Source organism: Chanos chanos, chromosome 1 (assembly GCF_902362185.1).
Source record: "Chanos chanos chromosome 1, fChaCha1.1, whole genome shotgun sequence".
NCBI lineage: Eukaryota > Metazoa > Chordata > Actinopteri > Gonorynchiformes > Chanidae > Chanos > Chanos chanos.
Genome location: NC_044495.1, coordinates 30,719,238 through 30,739,845, shown reverse-complemented (window position 1 = coordinate 30,739,845; position 20,608 = coordinate 30,719,238). Strand labels below are relative to the sequence as shown.

General features: G+C 39.4%; 1 protein-coding gene across 1 annotated transcript; it reads left to right on the top strand.

Moving 5' to 3' along the window:
* The first annotated feature begins 18,711 nt into the window (after positions 1-18,711).
* rnasel3 (ribonuclease like 3) lies at positions 18,712-20,380 on the top strand. The gene is made up of 2 exons (XM_030767876.1): positions 18,712-18,833; positions 19,077-20,380. Exon 2 carries the CDS (start codon positions 19,124-19,126, stop codon positions 19,574-19,576), a length of 453 nt encoding a protein of 150 aa, XP_030623736.1. The 5' UTR covers positions 18,712-18,833; positions 19,077-19,123; the 3' UTR covers positions 19,577-20,380.
* Positions 20,381-20,608: the final 228 nt, after the last annotated feature.

Here is a 20,608-nt window from a genome sequence, read left to right as displayed (position 1 = left end):
ACACTAACCTCTGGGTGTGTTTGCCATTATAACTGTTTAACTGAATCATTACAGTCTTTATTTAAGAAAAGAGAGTTTGCTAAGGTCATCATGTTTTTCACTCATCTCAGGATGCAGAATTTAATGTAAATTATTTTGTATATTGGGTGATCCAGTTTACCATCTAAAGTAAGTATGTCTGCAAAATAGACGTGACATCTTAATGAACCCAAAGTCAGCCTCTCACAACTTTTCATGATAGCTGAAATTCAATGAACCTGCCATTTCCCAAACATATAAGAATAAAAAAAGAAGGCCAGTGACAGTATGGGCATGATAATATCTAATCATTTGTTGCTATGCTAATGATACTCTTTCTAACCTAAAATAATACAGTGATGATGATGAGTAGTGTTTGAATGAAAAGCCAGATCTATTCAAAATATCTCTTAATATTTTCCCCAAGGCTAAACACCTTGAATGGTTTGGTTACTGAGACTATGTATCTGATTAAAGCAGCATACCTCCATTAAAATGTTATTTTTCAGGTGGGGCTCTGAATGTTTCATTCCAGAATTAAGAGGATCGGTTCAGCAATCATTTCTACAAGATTACAGTGTAGCCTTTGACCTCTAATGTTTTTGTGTGTGACAGTAGAATGAGAACCTGAAGTTGTGTTACCACATTACTCACAATATGATCCAAGGTCATGAATCCCACCTGAGATTGATTCTTAAGACTGAACCTCACTCTTAAACTTTACTTTATGTCAGTACTCCTGCCAGGACTACTGGTCATTGTGTGTATTGTCATGCCATGTGCTTTTGTTTATGCTTGGTATTGCCATGTGCTTCTGTTTGTTCCCATGTACTCCTGGGGGGTGTTCCAGAAAGCGGGTTTAGTGAAAACTCAGAGTTAGTTAACTCAGAACAAGTAGTAAACCTCCTAATAGAGGAGTCCTATGGTTTCATCCTCCTAGCAAAACAAAGCCATGAAGCTCTTCTGTTAAGAGGTTTACTAACTAACTCTGAGTTTTCACTAAACCTGCTTTCTGGAATACCCCCCTGTCCCCACCCCACACCTGATCACTATTATTACTTGATTTGTTACCTCCTGTTTTCCACCAATAGCCTCTCTTTGGTACCAATTGTTCTGTGTATTTAAGTCCTGTGCCGTTCGCCATCTGAAAACCAAACTTCTGACCATGTTAACCTTAACTTGGGTCATTCCATGTCATTTGAACTATAGGCATCCACCACACCATCTCACTATTGGCTGATAATATTTTGTCTTGAAGAATACACTCTGACATGACATATCCCAAAATTTTAGCTTCCTACTTGCAAAACCTTTCTGTTTAGAATTCATTTAGTACTTGTGGAAACTACCATTTAAAGCATTTTCTTCAGTCATGGACATTTTTTGTATATTTTAAAGCTTAGTAACTTGCCCACAAATACGACCAGAGTTCTGAAATTTGGAATGCTGATTCAATATTTCCAGTATATTCAAAGTCTGTATTTTGTTTTGTGCTTGATGGAATGGCTGAATAGGTATCAAGGCCCAAACATGGTTACAAAAGTTGTCTGAACCATATTTAGAGGTATAAGAAATCAGGAAAATAAAAGTGTCCCAAGCTGATTTTGCACAGTTTTGCACATATTCATGGACATTTTGATAATAAAGAGCATCTGGAATGGTTAAAGCATTAACGTTGGTACAGTGTCTTACCTAAATTAAAAAAATAAATGCTTTCCACGCACTTTGTGACAAAGGTCATTTCACCTAGTAGCAGATGTCCAATTTACTTGAAATTTTCAGGGAACGTTTTATGCATATCAAAGATGTTATGTACAAAATTTCAAGTGTGTGTTCCTTGAGTACGAAGCTAAAATTTTGGGACATGTCATGTCAGAGTGTATTTTTCAAGGAAGCCAATTCTGAGATGGTGTGGCGGAAAGACTTTCCCAATTTGGTTGAAATGACATGGAATGACCCACCTGCTGTTTACCTGATGATTTGGATTTGTTTGCTCTGTGGACTATTGGCTTTGACCTGGTTTAACTTTGTTTTTAACCTGTTTTTGGCTTGACTATTTGGATCATTTGCTCTGTGGACCTCTGGCTTTGACCTGGACTGGACTTTGATTTTTGAGATTGCTGCCTGATTTTCAAATAAAATTTGATTTTTCTCATTGGGTCTGCGATTGGGTCTTGGCCTGTCATTCCTAACGCTTTAAGTGGCTGTCAATAAAATGTAAAAACTCATTTTACATTTACTATTATTTCATAGTGTTGGTGTACATAGTGTTTTTTTTCATCTTATCATTATTATTTCTAAATGCACTTTTTTGTCTTTTAATCTGACATAAACCTCCCCAGATCGCTTGATGCATAAAAAAAAATGAAGCCTTAAGGTGGAGGTCTGCTGATCTTTTGCAGTTTTCAGTCCTGATCTGCATTCTCCAAAGAGTCCACAGGTGATTAATTCCTCTGTCTGTTCGCTGTGCTCTGTGTGTTCTGTCACACCCTGTCATCCACTTGTCACATCTGCGTCCCAGCAGAGAGGTGGGGGATGAGGAGGTCTGTAGCTGTTGTCAGCGTAGGGGTCCAATTAAGCCGGACCTTTCAGCTAGTGTCAGCCCACTATGAACCCTACAAACTGGCTCACATTAATGTGTCAAGAGAGGATGGAAAAATAGATTGAAGATCTGTAGCAATGAAGATTTTCTCTCTCTCTCTCTCTCTCTCTCTCTCTCTCTCCCCCCCTCCCCTTCTTCTTTTACTCCTCTACTTGGTATTCAATCCAAATTTGACATGTCAGCTATCGAGAGTGAATATGCAAATGGGATCATCTCAGCTAATGCAGGATTTAAGAGCATCATCTTCCTTGTTTGACAACCAGAACAAATACTACTGTGATGGCGCATGCACAGGTGTGAGGAATAGATTGAAGATGGAGGGAACTGAACAGGATAACTCTCTCTCTCTGTCTCTCGCTCTCATTTTGTCAGTGTATAAATTACTTATTTCAGCGTAACACAGGCTTAAGTCAAATTTGACCAGTCTTCAGAATATTCTCTCAAAATATCCCTCTCTCAGGCTCCTCAAGTGGGCAGACAGTGTCAGAGTCAGTTGCCCTCAAAGTAGACAAAAGGCACACTGATACAATAGTAGTGTCATTGGATGGCACAAGCAACCAACTTGAAAATTGTTTCCGTGGTGCAGTGGTTATTGTTAAAGCTTACAAGGAGAGATTCTGAGATTCAGGGAGTGCAGTGTTTCACTCTCTCGAATTAATCAAAAAAAGAAAAAAAGAGAAGAAAGAGAAAAGATTCTTTCTCTGTGCATCAAGAAATTCAGTTTGACCAAATCTCTTTTTCGTGAGCACGCCAGCTGTCTGCCCTCAGCTGAGCGCTCATCTACTTTACTTGTCTCTGTTTTCCCCTTGCCTCTCTACCCACACCATCTTAACTAACCACATGTGCAAAGACCACAAACAAATCAATTACACGCTGTTTGTTACAAAGGGAATTAGATGAGGAGGAGGATGAAAAACAACAGGGGGATTAACATCCAACAAAATGAAGTATACAACAAAAAAATACGCAAATAGCCAACTTAAGACAAGAATAAAATAATGACCGTCGTCCCTCACATCTTATTCTAGTTTGTCACCATGTGACAGAGGGTTACAAAGACATCTTGAGTTGGCAGACTCAAAATTACAAATACAGGTTGTGAAAACATATGTTGCATTCCCAGTACGACTGTGATAATTCACAGTTGTAGTGAGCTGAAGTGTATATCAAGACACAGAAAGCTCATTTTCAAACAGTGAACAATCCAGTGATACCAGTAATTTTCATGGTAAGAAATGCTGTAAATCTTCATGTAGAAATGTTAATATTTCACATTAATGTCATTTTACAGACCACTCTTACACCTAACCACATTTTAAATGGAGAGCATCCTTTCCAGACCAGACTGAATCCTTGTCATAGAAACTAAACCATAAAGTAAGAGTAGAAGAATTCTCATTTTATCTGGTGGGAAAAAGCAAAAGGGAAATGTTGGTTGGACATTTTAAATTCACATCACATATGATGGCACACAGTCTTTCAGTTAAAACCATTTAAGTCAGTAACTCTTAAAATCAAGGGCTATAGTCTCTTAAACAATTGCACCCAATCAGGTCTGATTAAATATTCTGAATACACAGAATTAGTATTCATCATATCCTGTAATTTCCTAATACATATGGAATATTCAAGTTACATTTGTTCTATTCTTTCATTTCAAATATCTATATCTATGACCTCTCTCTCTCTCGCTCTCTCCCTGTATATACATTTTTGTGCCATGAGCAAAGGACATTTAGATTAAACCTTCCTGTGTTATTTTGATTCGTGCTTCACTAAATCAAACACAACATGTGATCACAGGTTTGTTAAAACAGTAGTTAATGCCAGTATGAATATGATTATATGAAGGTGATAACAATGGGAATAAAATGATTGTTTTTAAAGTTTGAAAGCTTATTCTGTGCAATTGTCACATGTTGCAATTATTTTCTTTGGTATACTATGAATGAGCATAAAATCTACCGTGTTAACTAATTGCACTGAGAGAGACTGTAAAGAGCTGTAGTGACTGTCAGGCTGGTTTTAAATCTTGTTGGAAGGAAAGGATCATCCCCTTCACTGAAATGCAGCATATTAAAGGATTGGGAGCGTAATCCCCATACGCCTAATCAGAAGACCCTGTTCCCTCCGGGCCTGTCTCCCACTCTAATTGTCCCTGTGTATATGCATGTGTGTGTGTGTGTGTGTGTGTGTGTGTGTGTGTGTGTGTTAGTGACTGAGCTTTCTCAATTCAAAACTACTTTCCAACAGAAACTCTTTCTGAGAAAATATGGAAGCTTTCCACAAATGTTGGAATGGTGATGAGCAGCCATAGTCTGTCCATAAATCTGAGTTTTTGAGAGGCCATAAAACTTGCTCTGGCACTAATAATTGGTATCAGCAGTTGTGTGGATTAGACGGATCATCCCCCTTCCAGTGTCCATATTTATGACATTGTAATATAGTGAGTCTGTTTGCAATGCTTGTATTACTAATGCAATATTAATTAGTCCTGTAAAAATGTAGGTATATAGGTCATATAGGTAAAATATACATAAATAGCATTATTCTTGATTAAAGTTTAAACATTTATGAAAATGACTGATCAATGTCCAGTGTGCTGAGAGTGTCAGAATTCATTATACAGAATGGTAGAAACTGACAGATACCGACAGAACATCCTGTTCTGGGAGGTCCGTTCTGACACTCCTGATGTGAAACGATCGGTGCCCTTCATTCCTTGTCAACGGTCTGGCATCTTGAGCTGTCGGATGCTGGTAGCACGTAATGAGCACAGGCATGGATCATTTTCTACCTCTGTCCACACACTGGCAAAAGCAGCATTCTATTTAAACTGGGAACATCTGAATTAACGGCATTAAAAAGGACTGCTGTGGAAAAAAGCACCATTGTTCATGGGGGTCCTAAATAGTGTTCTGGTCTGTGACCTACACTTCAGCGTGGCTGATGGGTAAAGCATCATGGTAGCTATATTAGATTACATGACTGAAAGATCTGACTACTGACCTGTACATTTCATTTCAATCTCAATCTCTCTGTCTTCATCTGCATGTCATAAGATTATCGTTTATGACAGCTGAATGGCTGATGTTCAACAAATGAACGAACAAGATCTGCAGCCGATTGCTGGATACAAACGGAGAAAGTCAGAGTTTACTTAATGTTGCCAGGTGAATCACAGTAAAACAAATTTGATCATAAACTGTTAGTATAGCAGGTTAGATCAACAAAAGTTTTGTTAAAGCCGAATTATGTACCCCATATTACACTGTTTTCTTATTCAGCAAAACAATCAACTTTGTATTATGTGCTTTGTAATATTCAGTTGTATCATTTACCTTATGAACTGAGTTTTACCTTCACTGTTTTCCACAACTTTTTAATGTTTGATTTTTGTAAACCTTGACCTGAAATAACAGGTTCCAAAGTAGATTTCCAGTACATCTCCTTTATCTGTTTAATTAAATATTTAGAATGTGTGTGCGTTCAGGACAGAAGGACAACATAGCAAAACATAAAGATATGTCAGATGAGCAACCACAGTAAAGCTTGATGGAGATGTTTAAGTTTATATTACATACATATAATATACATAAAGCAGAACAATGAAAACAAAGGAGTATATTCAATGGGTAAATTCAATACAAATACCCTTTTTGGCTTCTGAATTGACAAGATACAGCTGAATACACAATTTTTGACTCTGAGTTCAACCGAAAAAGACCTCTGAAATCTGTTTACTGCAAATGCTATTTATTTTACAGTTTCATTCTGTTTGCTTTTGCTCTGTCTCTCTTTCTCTCTCTGTTTGTTGTCATTCAAACAGCCAGAGCTGTCTCTGACCTATTTGGTGCCCTCAGCAAGATTTTAGCTAGTGCCCCTTGCATCGCAGCCAATTCCACCACCAATCATTGTGTTCATACACTCACACAGAAATTGATTAGCCACATTACTGTACTGTATAGCCTATAACATTCTAAACACAAACAGCAAGAATAATTACACCTAGCATTCATGCACAAAACATGTATTCAATGAACACTTCTCTCACATGATGCATGCTGTTTGTTATACATATAAGACTAATCAATAATGAAAATGCAAGGCTTCCAACTATTAATTACAAAAGGGGATGGAAAAGGAAAAGCTTTTAATTGACTATTACAAGCAGAACTAACGTTGGCTGACAAGACTAAGATGTCAATAAAAATGCAGGCTATGTCCGGTTTCTTGAGGCAGACAGTGGATGGTTCTTAAAAAAAAGGATTATTTCTCAAAATTATGTCGAAGGTTCCAAACACCTGAATAGTCTTTCCAACTTTCCCTAATGAATTTAAAGTGGGAGTAACTGAACTTAACTCTAGCTATTTATTAAATTAGCGAACGTTACTATTGTCCAAAGTTGGGTCCTGATCCAATCTCAAAGATTGGTATCGGGGCCGATCAAGGCATTTTTCATTGAGCTTTATTGAGCACGACCCTTATAAGCCTGATCATTTGTTTTACGTCAACTGTCACACAGGCATCCTAAACGCATAGCATAATTTGTGGCAGGACACTAAAATGTCGGCAGTGTGGAAATATTTTAAATTGGGAAATGAAAGCAGTCCAGCAGTCACTTGTAATGTTTGTAATTTGAGCATTTCGGGAAAAGGAGAGAGAAATTTCCACGAGACAGCGACGAGGCCAAAAGATTACCAATCGCTTTGGATGACCAGCTCATTCAGAGGTGCTTTCAAATTTGGCAAACTAAGGCAAACGCTCCTGGGGATTGGGTATTTTAACTTTTTATTTTGAACAGTTTTTTAGGTCAGCATACTCCGACGACATTAATCCTCAAGGCTACGAACAACAACAACCAAGGTACCATTTCAAAACTGAAACACCCAACGCTTTAGCTGTATGTGATGTACGCCTAACGACCGCAGAGAGCATTAACTTAACTAATGCTAAGGATTGATAACGATAGCATAAAAACCGGCTTTCAGAAAAAGTATCAACGAAACTGACAGTTAGACAAGTTAACCACTTGAATTATTGCAAGAAGATTGAATAAAATCGAACGCTTACGTATATTTTCTGGTATAACTCCCATCTGGCCAGTGTTTGTTCACAAAAGTTCGCAGTGAACTCAAAGCAAACGAAAAACTTTTTGAGAATGTTTGCGAATGTTTGCAGTTCTTCGTCTTTCTTGCTAAAACTCGCCATCTTTTTTTTTTGGGGGGGGGCTTTTGGAGCCAAGTACACCCTACCCTCTCGATATTACATTTCAGACACTGTCCTACCAGAGCTTCACAACAAAGTTTACTTTGTTATTTTGTAAAATTAAAAAAAAAAAAAAAAGATTAAAAAAAAAAAATTAAGGAACAGCATGGATGCAGGCATTTTTTCTCTTAATGCATTACTATTCAGTTGTCAAGCATATACATCAAATTGATTTGACATTTAATGTATTTGAATAGTGCACTGTGCAACTGTATTATCTAGGAAAATACACGTATCGGATCGGGACTCGGTATCGGCAGATACTCTATTAAATGACTCGGATCGGTTTCGGCGGCAAAAAAACTTGACTGGGCATCCCTAGTCCAAAGTAGTAATGCTCTGCTCCAGCGATAACTACTATTCAATACTACTACGCATTAAAATATTCATTCATCACATTACCTCTTTTTCCCATTTTTCCTCATCTTCAAAGCACCAGAGGGCTTTGGTCTTTTTGACATGACATATATATTCGAATTCAGAGGCGCAAAAAAGGGGTATGCAATATACGCAGCACATATGTAGTATATGTTCATTTGTACTATGCATTTCTATGTACAACATGGTGTCAGAGGTACAGAAGGAAATGGATATTCATCGCCATGAACTGAGAAGACGGAGGGATTATTAGCGTTATCAGCGTTAGCACAAGTGAGACCACAAACTTCAAGGGCAGGCTACAGCAATGAATAGTTTTATGCCAACATTAGCTTTGACACTGCTGATAAACGAGTTGGGATTATAGGGATGTAATCGTTCATACCACCGTCACTGACGGGAAACCTCGCAGAAAACTGGCGAAAATGGGAACAGATACTGCACCTCTACCTCTTAGCCAGCGGGCTAAATGACCCATCGGAAGCAAGGAAAATCATTGTGCTGCTGCACTGCATCGTGAGGATGCATTGACGATTTACAACATGCTGGAGGTTCCTTATGCAGATCCTGAGGACAGGAAACTGGAGGAGGTGATGAAAGCTTTTGAGAATTACTGTGCACCATGACGGAATACTGTTTTTGAGAGGCATCAGTTTTTGGCACACCAGTTTAATGAACAGGCAGGTACTGACAGGTTTGTCACTGAACTAAGGCAGAGAGCACCTACCTGTGAGTTCAAAGAGACTAGCGGCCTAAAGATGAGGGGCAAAATTATGTTCAGTGTGACAGATGGAGGCCTTAGAAGAAAGTTACTCACCATTTCAGATTTGACCCCAGCCAAGGCCATCGATGTATGCCATGCGAAAGAACTCACAACAGCTCAGGCTAAAGTTACGTCAGCTAGCAGTAGGACAGAGCAGTTTGTACACGCTGTAGAGAAGAACGCCCGCCATGTTGTGCCAGAGCAGCAGACAAAGACCTGTGATAGATGTGGAAAAACACACAAACCCAGAAACTATCCCACATTTTAATGTTGAGTATGAAAATGTGGTAAAAGAAACTACTTTGCAGCAGTGTGTCAGTTGGGAGAAGAGGTTGCACCTGTTGAGACAAAGGCCATGGGTGTAGACATGCTGTTTATAGGCACAGTCACACAAGCACCGGCTTGCAAAAAAAACACTTGCTGGCACACAGCCCCGCGTATGGGGGGACAAATGGTCAACTTTAAGTTAGACACAGGGGCTGAAGCGAATGTACTCCCAAAAGCAATAGCAGACAGAATGCCAAAAAATGCAAAGGGACAAAGACAGCTACTGTACTCATAGCCTATGGGGGCACCCGCATCAGGCCCAAGGATGTAATGGCGTTGCAAGTGCTCACCCAGCACAAACAGACCTACTTACAGTTTTAAATTACAGATGCAGCCAACATGACACTATTTGGCAGAGACGCCTGCATGCAGCTTGACCTCATCAGAAAAGTAGAAACATTAGCATGCCAAGTGCCGGGTCACACCAAAGAGGAGTTGCTCAAGCGCTACGCTCCTGTTTTTGAGGGACCAGATGAATTTCCGGGTGAGCACCACATCTACCTTGATCCGAAGGTCACCCCTGTTGTTCATGGGTGTAGGAAAATCCCATTCACGGTGTTGCACAGGCTCAAAGAGACACTGGACAATCAAGAGCAGAGGGGTGTTTGTCTCAAAGTAACAAAACCAACGCCATGGGTGAGCAGTCTAGTGATAACTGAAAAGAAAAATGGTGCTCTAAGGGTGTGTCTGGACCCTAGGGACCTAAACAAAGCAGTGCTGCACCATCACTACTCCATACCGACACCTGCGGATGTGCAATGCAAGCTAGCAGGCAAGAAAATATTCGCAATTCTTGATGAAGAGGACAGATAAAACAGATGATGATATTGGCAGATAAAACTAGATGATGAGTCAGCTGATGTGTGCACATTTAACACCCCACGGGGGAGGTACCAGTTTGCACATTTACCTTTTGGCATCGAAAGCGCCAATAAGGTTTTTCAGCGGAATAACTCTGAGAGTTTTGGTGACATCACTGCAGTGCACATCATTGCAGATGACATGATTATTGCAGCAGCTACAAAGGAGGAGCATGCCCACAGCAGGTGACAAAAAGGGCCTACGGAGGCTGTTGGGTATGACGCGATTCCTAGCCCAATACATCCCACATGAAACCACACTCACTGCACCACTGAGAATGCTGCTCAGAAAAGACATCATCTGGCAATGGCACCCAGAGCACCAGACAGCACTGGACAGACTGAAAGCAGCGATCTCCAGTAAGCCGCTGCTCAAGTTTCTCAATCCACAAGAGGAGATTGAAATACAAGTAGACTCATCCAAAATGGACTTCGAGCAGTCCTGCTGCAAGGTAAATGCCCAGTAGCCTTTGCATACACACCTCTTTCTGGAGCTGAACAGAACTATGCCCAGATAGAAAAGGAACTCTAGGCAATAGTGTTTGCACTAAAGAAGTTTCACCAGTATGTCTACGGTTCAGTCCAACCACAAGCCACTTGAGGCTATAATCACCAAGCCCATAGGTAAGGCACCAGCACACCTACAGAGAATGCTTCTCCAGATACAGAAGTATGACATTCACATAGTGTACACCCCCGGCAAGGACATGGTGGTGGCTGACACACTCTCCAGGGCCGTGCTCCCAACAGCTGCACGAGAGGACTGTGAGCTTGGAGACGAAAAGTTTACCCTCATGTACTGGCCCAGTCTCACTGAAGACATCAAGATGATGGTTGAATCATGCCCTTCATGTCAACAAAAGTTGCCCAACAACCAGAAGGAACCTCTCCTTCCTCGTGCGGTGCCTGATACACCATGGCAGAAAATTGCTCCTGACATCTTTGAGTTCCAAGGACACTCATTCCTGCTGATAGTGGATTACTACTCCAAATATCCAGAGGTGCTGAGGCTGTCCAACAAGACATCAGGTACTGTCATAGCAAAGCTTAAGGCTGTCTTTGCGAGACACAGTATACCTACTGAGCTAATTGCATATCACGTACCCTTTGCTAGTCCTGAAATGTCTCAGTTTGCAAAGGAGTGGGGCTTCAAGATAACACATTCCAGCCCAGCTTATCCTCAGTCAAACGGATTGGCTGAAAGAACCATTCAGTAAAGAACACGCTCAAGTGTACAGCACAGACAGGTGTTGACCCTCACATGGCTCTACTGCACCTGAGAAACACACCAGTCGCAGGGCTGCGATACTCACCTGCACAACTACTCATGGGAGGTGTCCCACGCTCTGACCTACCTGCAAGTAAAGTGGTCCTTAAACCAGCAACACCAGAAAATGCCCAGCAGGGCCTGAGATGAAGACAGCTTCAGCAAAAGAGGGGCTACGACAAGTCTGCGTCACCACTTCCTTCATTTAGGAAGGGTGAGAGAGTGTGCATGGAAACAGCAGAGGGATGGCAGGCAGCAACAGTGGAGAGAGTCAGGGATAAGCCAAGATCGTATGACATTATCACACCCACAGGAGCTCAGTACAGGAGGAACAGGAAGCATCTCAAACCTGCGTCACAGACCTGACAAAGTCGCTAGGTACAGAGGCAATGATGAAATCACTGGCCTAGACTCTGATTCTGATCAGGCACAAAACATGACAGATGGCAAAGCAGAACCAGAGCCTGTCTCAGACACTCAAAGTGGCCAGACAACCAGAGCAGACAGGAGCACAAAACTGCCAGCTAGGCTACAGGACTATATACTTGAGTAAACCAGTGGTGCGGCCATGTATCTTTGGGTGATGTTAGAGTCACAGTTCAGTATGACTCTGTAGCAGTGTTATTGTTGCATGGGCTGATATTGTTCATGTTTGTAGCTTTACAAAGAGTACAGTAAGAAACTGAAAGTGTTTTGTTTACTAGCATGCTCTAGCTAAGAGGGGGGGATGTAGTACATGGGACTAGGCGGTCCATAACTACGTGGTGCTCTAACGGCCAATCAGGATCGCCTTGTGGATTCTTCACTTTTTGGTCAGTTTTTTTGGATCACAGAAAAGAAACAAAGAGTATGCAAAGGCACACTCGCTCTCCATAGTCGAGATCATTTCTATTGTGCATTTCTATGTACGACAGCATAGGGGCGCTACACGAAGAGGTGTGCCAACACAATGGTGAAAATATGCATACCGGTATACAAGATACAAAAATGTGTCTTTGTTGTGAAAATAGTATTAGTAAAATATAGTAAAAGTTAAAAATTTGTGGCGGCCCAATGGATGGACGGTGCTCCTAGCATTCGCCTATACCGCCTATGCGACAGGCCGGCTCTGAGCATCTCTCGTTCAAAAAAAAAAGAAAAAAAATCTACACTGAATGTTATATTACACTGTTTTCTTATTCAGCAACACGATTAACTTTGTATTATGTGCTTTGTAATACTCAGTTGTGTCATTTACACTGAATTTTGTGCTCTAGAATTTAACGCAATTCAGCAATGCTGTTTTCAAATTGAATCTCGTGTCTGTTCTGTTATTCACTCCTACCAGAAAACAGGGAGTAGCATGTCCTTGACTCTTCTTGGCAATGCTGTTATTAGTAGTAAATGGACAAAAAAGACAAACTGAAAAGATCAAAACTCACCACAAATGCTACAAATGTAAGTCTTTGAATCAGATTTGTGGATGATTTGTCACTGCCAGTGCACCTTATAAACTTGTTCTCCACAACCTCTCGACTTCTTATGTGAGATCCATTACCATGGAATAACTCAAGTGAAAGATACAGACTATATATAGCACAATGCACAGGCAGAAGGCCACCACAGTGTACTACATAGTACATATAAGAGTAAAATGGAGGGAGAAAGAAAAGATTTTCCTAATTTTTGTTCTCCAAAGAGACGGCTGACCCACTGGTTTGCTGTCTCACTCATTAGAATCACACTCTCACCTCTGTGGAACACAGATCTGTAGCAACTATAGCATCCCCACTCTCTGCTGTTTGGTCACAGATGATTGCAATTTTTGAAGTGTTGATGGTTTTCATTCATCTCATGCATTGCCTTAAGAATGTTAATCAAAACGTCAGAAGTCATTGGACTTATAGCTGATCTGTCATAAATATACTTCATTTAATACCTTCATAATAACTTTGCTCATGTATTGTTCATCTGGAGCCCATCATATTTAATGTAATTTCATGCCTGAATGGGCGTGTGACAGAGACAGTAGTGACAGTGTAAAACAGTGAAAAAGTTGGCATAGCACTGTGCCTCACTTATAGCTGTGAAATATGCCTTTCTCACTGGAATATGCAGGAGACAATGACTAAATTAAAATATTTTATAAAAATAAATGGGTATATAAAATTTGGATTGAAAATTGAAAAGCTATTTAACACATCCTCTTCATCAAAAGTTGGCACATAATTTAAACGTATACTGTTACGTCCCCGGTGGAGTGTGGTGTCTAGGGGTGTGTAGAGGGGACGTCGGATAAAGGAAACCCACCACCTGTGCTGGTTTGGGACGGTGTGGAATCAATGTGAAAACAAAAGTGCACGATATATTTGGAATATTTACAAAATGAGATTTACAAAATATTTACAGGTATATTTACAAGCACACACAGAAACACACAACGGTGGGAGAGGATGACAGACGGTGCCAAAGATATGAAACTGGTAAACAAAACCACCCTAAATGCCTACCCCAAAACACACACTGAACTACAAAGCAAAAAGGTGGCAGGGCCAAAGGAAACCAAACTACACTAACTGTCTAGTAACAAAAATACAGAAGTGGCACCCGCCTCTAAACTAACCCTATACAGCATGAACACTACCGCGGGGATCCCCTACCTTACCTGTCCTTCTCCCCGCGATAACCAAATCACCAAAGCCAAAGCGCAATCCACAAACGAAGTCAATAAATGAGAATTCAGGGATGTATACAGAATGGCAAGTTTGTAATTATAGCAGGAAAACACGAAAAGCACAAAGGCAAACAACGAGATCGGAATCTGCAAACGCAACCCATCTAGCCTCTTTAAATGTTGGCGCTCCGCGTCCGGTTAGCCAAGCCAAAAGGGGCACTCCGTTCCTGGTTGGTCAGGCTGGCACGGGGAGGCGGGACATAACATCAGGCCAAATGGGACTGACAGCCTTTCGCGCCACAGATGGGTACCTGGGGGGGGGAGAGAGAGAGAGAGAGAGAGAGAGACGCAGACGAAACAAGACACAAAAATAAAATGTACAGTGCACCGCACATAACATATATGATTAAATAAGATTACCTTTTATCTCTGCTCAGCAGAATTTCTTTGCATTCATGCACAAGCACGCACACACACACACACACACACACACACAAATGCATAGACACATGCAATTCCATGCAAACTCCTGTCTGATTTTTTGAGACCTGATCAGGTTACTCAAGGAAAGGCACTGAATTCATTATCCACACTCTTCTTGAACTGGTATCAGTGACAGCACCAGGCATTAATTAGATGCTTTTCAAGCAAACAATATATCACAATGTACCAACACCATCTAGTCAGCTACTAACAGCTTTCAGAAGGTCTCAGTATCCTGTGCCCTAACCAGAAACGCACCAAATTTTTTTTGACCCCATCACTTTATCCATTTTTATCACTCTCCCTTCCATTCTTTCTTTTTTTTTTCTTTTTTCTTTTTTTTTTTTTTGTCTGTGTGTGTGCACACTTGTATGCATATCTCAGGGCATAATAACAATATATTAGAAAAAGAGAAAGTAAAACACATGAAGACCTCATTAACATCCATTGCCTTTACTTGTTGCCCCAACAACAAAGGGGAATGTGAGATGGCTAATGGTTCCTGCAATTAGAGTGGACAGACTAACCTCATCAGAGGCCCTTTGAGAGAACACTGACATTCATGTGCATGCAGGGTAGGTAACAGATGCCATTTTTAAAGCATCTATTGTCCTCTCTCCCCCTCGTTCACTGAGAAGAATTCATAGGGGAGGGTTCTTAATAAGGCCAAGGTTCGTGCAGATACGGGGCCCTATCTGAAATATTCATGTGATTTGTTTGCACTACATACCCTGATATCAATGCTGTTATTTATTTATTACAATATTGTCTGCAAAAAATTAACTTCTCTCTTTAAACAATGTCTTTCATCAAGCCAATAGAATTCTTACTTGTGATTAAATTAAATGGCTGCCAACGTGTGAGCTTGATTTCACAACTGTGAAGGTAGTTTCTTGAGGTGTACAGCCATCATTAAAGTCAACTCTCATGGTATATAGCTGTCCAAAAAGGGAAAAAAACATGTATACCATCTTGTATGTGTGCCAGTTATTGGTAAGGGAGAGAGAACCTGAGAGACGAAAAATAGCTTTTCTAACACACAAACACACACATGCAGACACACAGACATGCACACACACACACACAGACACACGCACACACACTCACACTCACACACACACACACACACACACACACACACACTCTAACAACTCACTGAAGAGATTTTTGCTGCTGAGGTACAAATTTGCCACTTATTGAGATAAATTGATCTAATTCCTTGATGTATCCATAAAGGAAAAAGGAAGCTTAATTTAACCCCTCATTGCTGACCAAACTACAGGCATATGTTTAAGAGTTCAGTCTTGGAGATTTGCATGATTCTCTTTTGTGCAAATGTAGTTTGAGTTGTGTTATTAGACCAGTTACATGACTTTCATAAACTTGCCACACCTTTGCCATTTCATACAGTCCAGTTAGCAGTTATAATTTGAAATATATTTTTATGTATAATTCAATTGTGACCTTGAATACAAATCTTCATAACTGTTTACCTTCACTGTTTTACACAACTTTTTAATGTTTAATTTCTGTAAACACTGACCTGAAATAACAGGTTAGTAGATTTCCCGTAACTCTCCTGCTTATCTCCTGTTTAATCAAATATTCAAAAAGATAAAGTGTGTTTTGAGGATAAAAGGACAAAACAGCATAATATATAGATATGTCAGATGAGCAGCCACAGTAAGGCTTGATGGAGGCGATATTTAACTTTGCAGTCATATCATTTCATATATAGCCTACTTATGATATTACATATATCAGAACAATGAAAACAATGAGTATATTCAATGGGTAAATTCAATACAAATACCCTTTTAGGCTTCTGAACTGACAAGATACAGCTGAATGCACAATTTTTGACTCTGAGTTCCACGTCAAAGACTTCTGAAATTGTTTACACCAAATGTTATTTACTTTACAGTTTCATTCTGTTTGCTTTTGCTCTTTCTTTCTCTCTCTCTCTCTCTTTCTCTCTCTTTGAAAAGAAAAGAATGAGGAACAGAGGACACTCTGTAAATGCTTCTGCTGAGTGAGATGTACCTACCAGTAGTCCTCTGTGGTATCACTCTTTTGCAGCAATTTTGTTCTATGTCTTGTATGAGTCACTTGTGCATTTTCTCCAAGTTAATTGGAGTCAAGGGAATAATGTGTCTCCAGCAAGCCCCAGGTTATGCATTATAAGAAGAGTGACAAAGTGCATTTTATCTAAGGTTAATGGTCTCATACCACTGCTCTGCTGTTTCAGGCATTCAAGATTCGAACAATTAGCATCCTTGGCTTGATCCAGCACAAACCTTAACCTTGAGAGGCACAGACTATTCCACTGTCAGAAACCAAAACTGTCGCAGGACGCAAGTGCGCAACACAGGAATTTATTCAAACAAAAGGCAGAAGGAAACAAGGAACTTGGAAAGTTCAACAAGGTCTGTCTCAAAATCAATACAAACAGGTTCGCCTCAAGTAGTCTCAGGCAAAGGTCTGTGGTGTGTAACCGAGAGTAGACTTCGCAAAGAATGTGCAAAAGTGAGGGGTTTAATTAAGGAGGAAACTTAACGAAATTAACGAGCAAACAGGTGAAGGTGGTGAGTGGTGATCAGACCGGTGATCAGTAGACCAGCGACGCTGAACGCTGAGTGGCTAAAGCAGACAAGGGAGGAGGCAAGGTCGTTACAGCCACAGAAAAAATTAAGCATACACACCAAGTGTTCAGTGATATATTGTGTATGTCATTTTTTTAATCTTCCCAATTAAAGGAAGATTTTTGTCCCAAATCCCAGAAGTCTCCAATGAATTCCTACAAGACCTTGGATTTTAATTATTTTAATTGTCAGCAACATATTCCTTGCAGATATGCTTGAAAAAACAAAATAATAGCAAAAGTATTACAAAATTTAATGGTTAAAAAGCAACAGTATCCACAGAGCCACAGACATGGAGAGATTAATGACCACTCTTTGACCTGCATTGACGCGTGTATGGAGACTGAAAGGATGCCTGTTAACTGGTACAGACTTATTACTTCAGGTGAAGAACAGGTAGATGTGAGTCAGAATCAGGTGACCACTGATTCATGGACTCCTCGACTATAGTTTTATGAATAGCATGGTATAAACATAGATGTTTTCCAAAAGAGCTACAGCAGCTTTAGGGCTTAATGTGAACACTGAAAATTTAGAGATCCAGTACTTCAAAGATTGCACATGTTGATTCAGATCTTAATTACCACAACTACATTTCTAAGAACTGGCATTCCCATGGACATAATTTTCCATTGAAATAGACTGTGACCCCAAATGACTACTAATGATATCGATAATCTGACTGTGTTGACTATGATTGATTTGATTGATCTGAATATTATTAAATAAATAATGAAATATAATCAATCAGTAATGGTAAGAGTTATGATTATAATCAGTGGTAAACCAGTTTTAACCAATTTCAAGACTAAAATTCATTAAGTTTTGACGAAATGTATTAATTTCAGAGATACTTGAAGCAAGCAGGGTGTGTAGGTTTGTAGAATCCATCAATGTTGTGTAATAGGTAATATTTGTATGATTGTCTGAGATTCTATGTTATGCATAGCGTAATAGCTTCTGGCAAAGAATCCAGCTGTATAAATGCTATGTTTATAATGATTTCATATTAATGGAAAGAGAGATGAAAAAGGAAAGAAACAAAAATGTGTGTTTGTTTGTTTATTTGTTTTGTTTTGTTTGGGTTTTTGTTTTTTGTTTTTGTTTTGGGTTTGTTGTTGTTGTTGTTCTTGTCGTTTTTTTTTTTTCTTTCTTTTTTACATAGTTTGTAAATTAAGTGTACGCAGTGATTCAAGAACTCCTTACAGTAGTGAAAGTTTTAAAGTAGTATGTAGAAGAAAATAGCAGCATTTCCAGTTACTTTACAGGTGTCACTCCCCAAAGTGAGTTTTAAAAAAAGAGTAGTGAACACTGGTCATCTTGGACAACATTGAATGAATAATTAACTACAGAAAATAAATAAATAAAACAGAGCACACAGATAAATATATAACTGGTTCATTAGGGTCACTCAAGGTTTAAGGTTCACCTCTATAAAAACAGTGCTGAACTGAGACAGAAACATTAGCTCTGCATGCTCGTAAGGCATTGCTTTGTACTGTTGGACTGTCATATTTGGTTAAACTTTGCACGGTGCTTGTGCTGTTACTAGCAAGACAAATACATTTTCAGGTAAGAAAGAGCTAAGTGCTTTGCTAAATAATCATTTTGTTTGTTGGGTCCGTTTATTTCTTTTCTTGTCTATTCATTAATATATTTTTTGTTTTTTGTAATATGCTGTGTACAAATGATTTGCACCTTCACATGTGGTACAAGTCTGATTCAGGCTAAATATATATTATATATAAATAGATATATAACTAAACACAGCATGGCATGGGGAATGTTGAAATTTGAATTTGATTTTCATTTCAGATTTCCAGGTGTGACAGTGAGCGGCTGTTGTTCCAAAGGCCACTGACATGGATATTTTTCGCTGTGCCTTGATCCTGACAGTGATCTTGTGTGCCGCTCTGCCCTGTGATGCTCAACCAGCAAATGTACAGCCACGCTACAGGAAGTTTCTCAGTCAACACGTGAATGAACATATGAATCAACACATCTGTACCCAAGTGATTCACGAAAGGGAAATAACAGAGACTAATTCCAATAGATGTAAAGAGGTAAATAGTTTCATAGTGGCCGATAAAAAGCACATCAGAGACGTGTGCGTGCGTGCTGGAAGCCCTCTTGGTAGAGACCTGTATGAAAGCACACAACCCTTTCAAGTGGTGAAATGTACTCTGAAAAGTGGAGTAACACGTCCCCATTGTCAATATAAGGGTAGTAAGCAAATGCGTCGAATCACTCTGGGCTGTGATCAAGGATGGCCCACTCATTATGATGAGGATACAGTAGTTATTACACATGGGTAACTTTATATTTTCAAATTGCTGTTGTTATAGTCAGTCTACTTTGAACCAATATGAAGGGTCTAATGCAGTTTATTAATTAACAATGTGTTTCCTTCTTTCTTTCTTTTTTTTATGTAATTGCTTTTCTCATATTGTTAAATATACATTTAAGATGCTAAACCTGAACTTACACTGGCCTGGAGAAATACATCTGTGGGTAATAATCTTAAAATTGGACATTTGTGTCCATGTAAAACAAATAAACAAGTGAAAATAAACCCTGCCAAATTCCAGTTCTATGACTTCTCAACTGGAGACATCATGATGTTGACAAGTGTGTTACAGATTAAATATGTCCTCTCTACATTATTTCTTAGTTTTCATTTTTGTTTTCTCAAGACATTGGGGATGCCATTTAGTTTTATAATTGTACACAGTAAGGTTGTGAGAGAAAGGAAAAGTTTCAACTGGTATAGCCACACTGATAAAGTGGGAAGACGGTTCTGACAGTGTTTTGAGTAGTACAGCACAGATTTAGTAACAGAACAAGTTTATTAGTTTGTGGTATTTCGCGTCCAATGTTAAAATAAAACATTAGGTCCACAACTGTTACTTTGACTTGAGAGAGTGGTATTACCTGTAATTAATGTCATTGTAGTATACACACAATGCAATTTACAGTCAGATATTTGTTTGAATGTTTGAAATGGAATGACTGATGAATGTGTATAACATGAATAAGATTAATATGTATAATCGTTCTTACACATGCAAGAACTAAGAGTTCTGTCATGCTGTTACATTAAATCCTTCTCATTTGTCCCATTTGTCCTTTGTTGAGTTTAACTAACTGTCTCTGTAAATGTTTACTTAAACAGACGAAGAAAGCATTGACTTAACAGAAGTTCAGTTCTTTCTGAATGATCAGATGATCAAAGTTTAAAGAGTTCAAAATTATACACACACACACACACACGCACACACACCTTGCAAGCATGCACACACATGCGCACATACAGCACAGAACATGACAACTAAAATCTCAGATAAAGT

Coding starts and splice junctions, on each gene's coding strand:
- rnasel3 (XM_030767876.1), top strand. CDS start 19,124: ATGGATATTTTTCGCTGTGCCTTGATCCTGACAGTGATCTTGTGTGCC.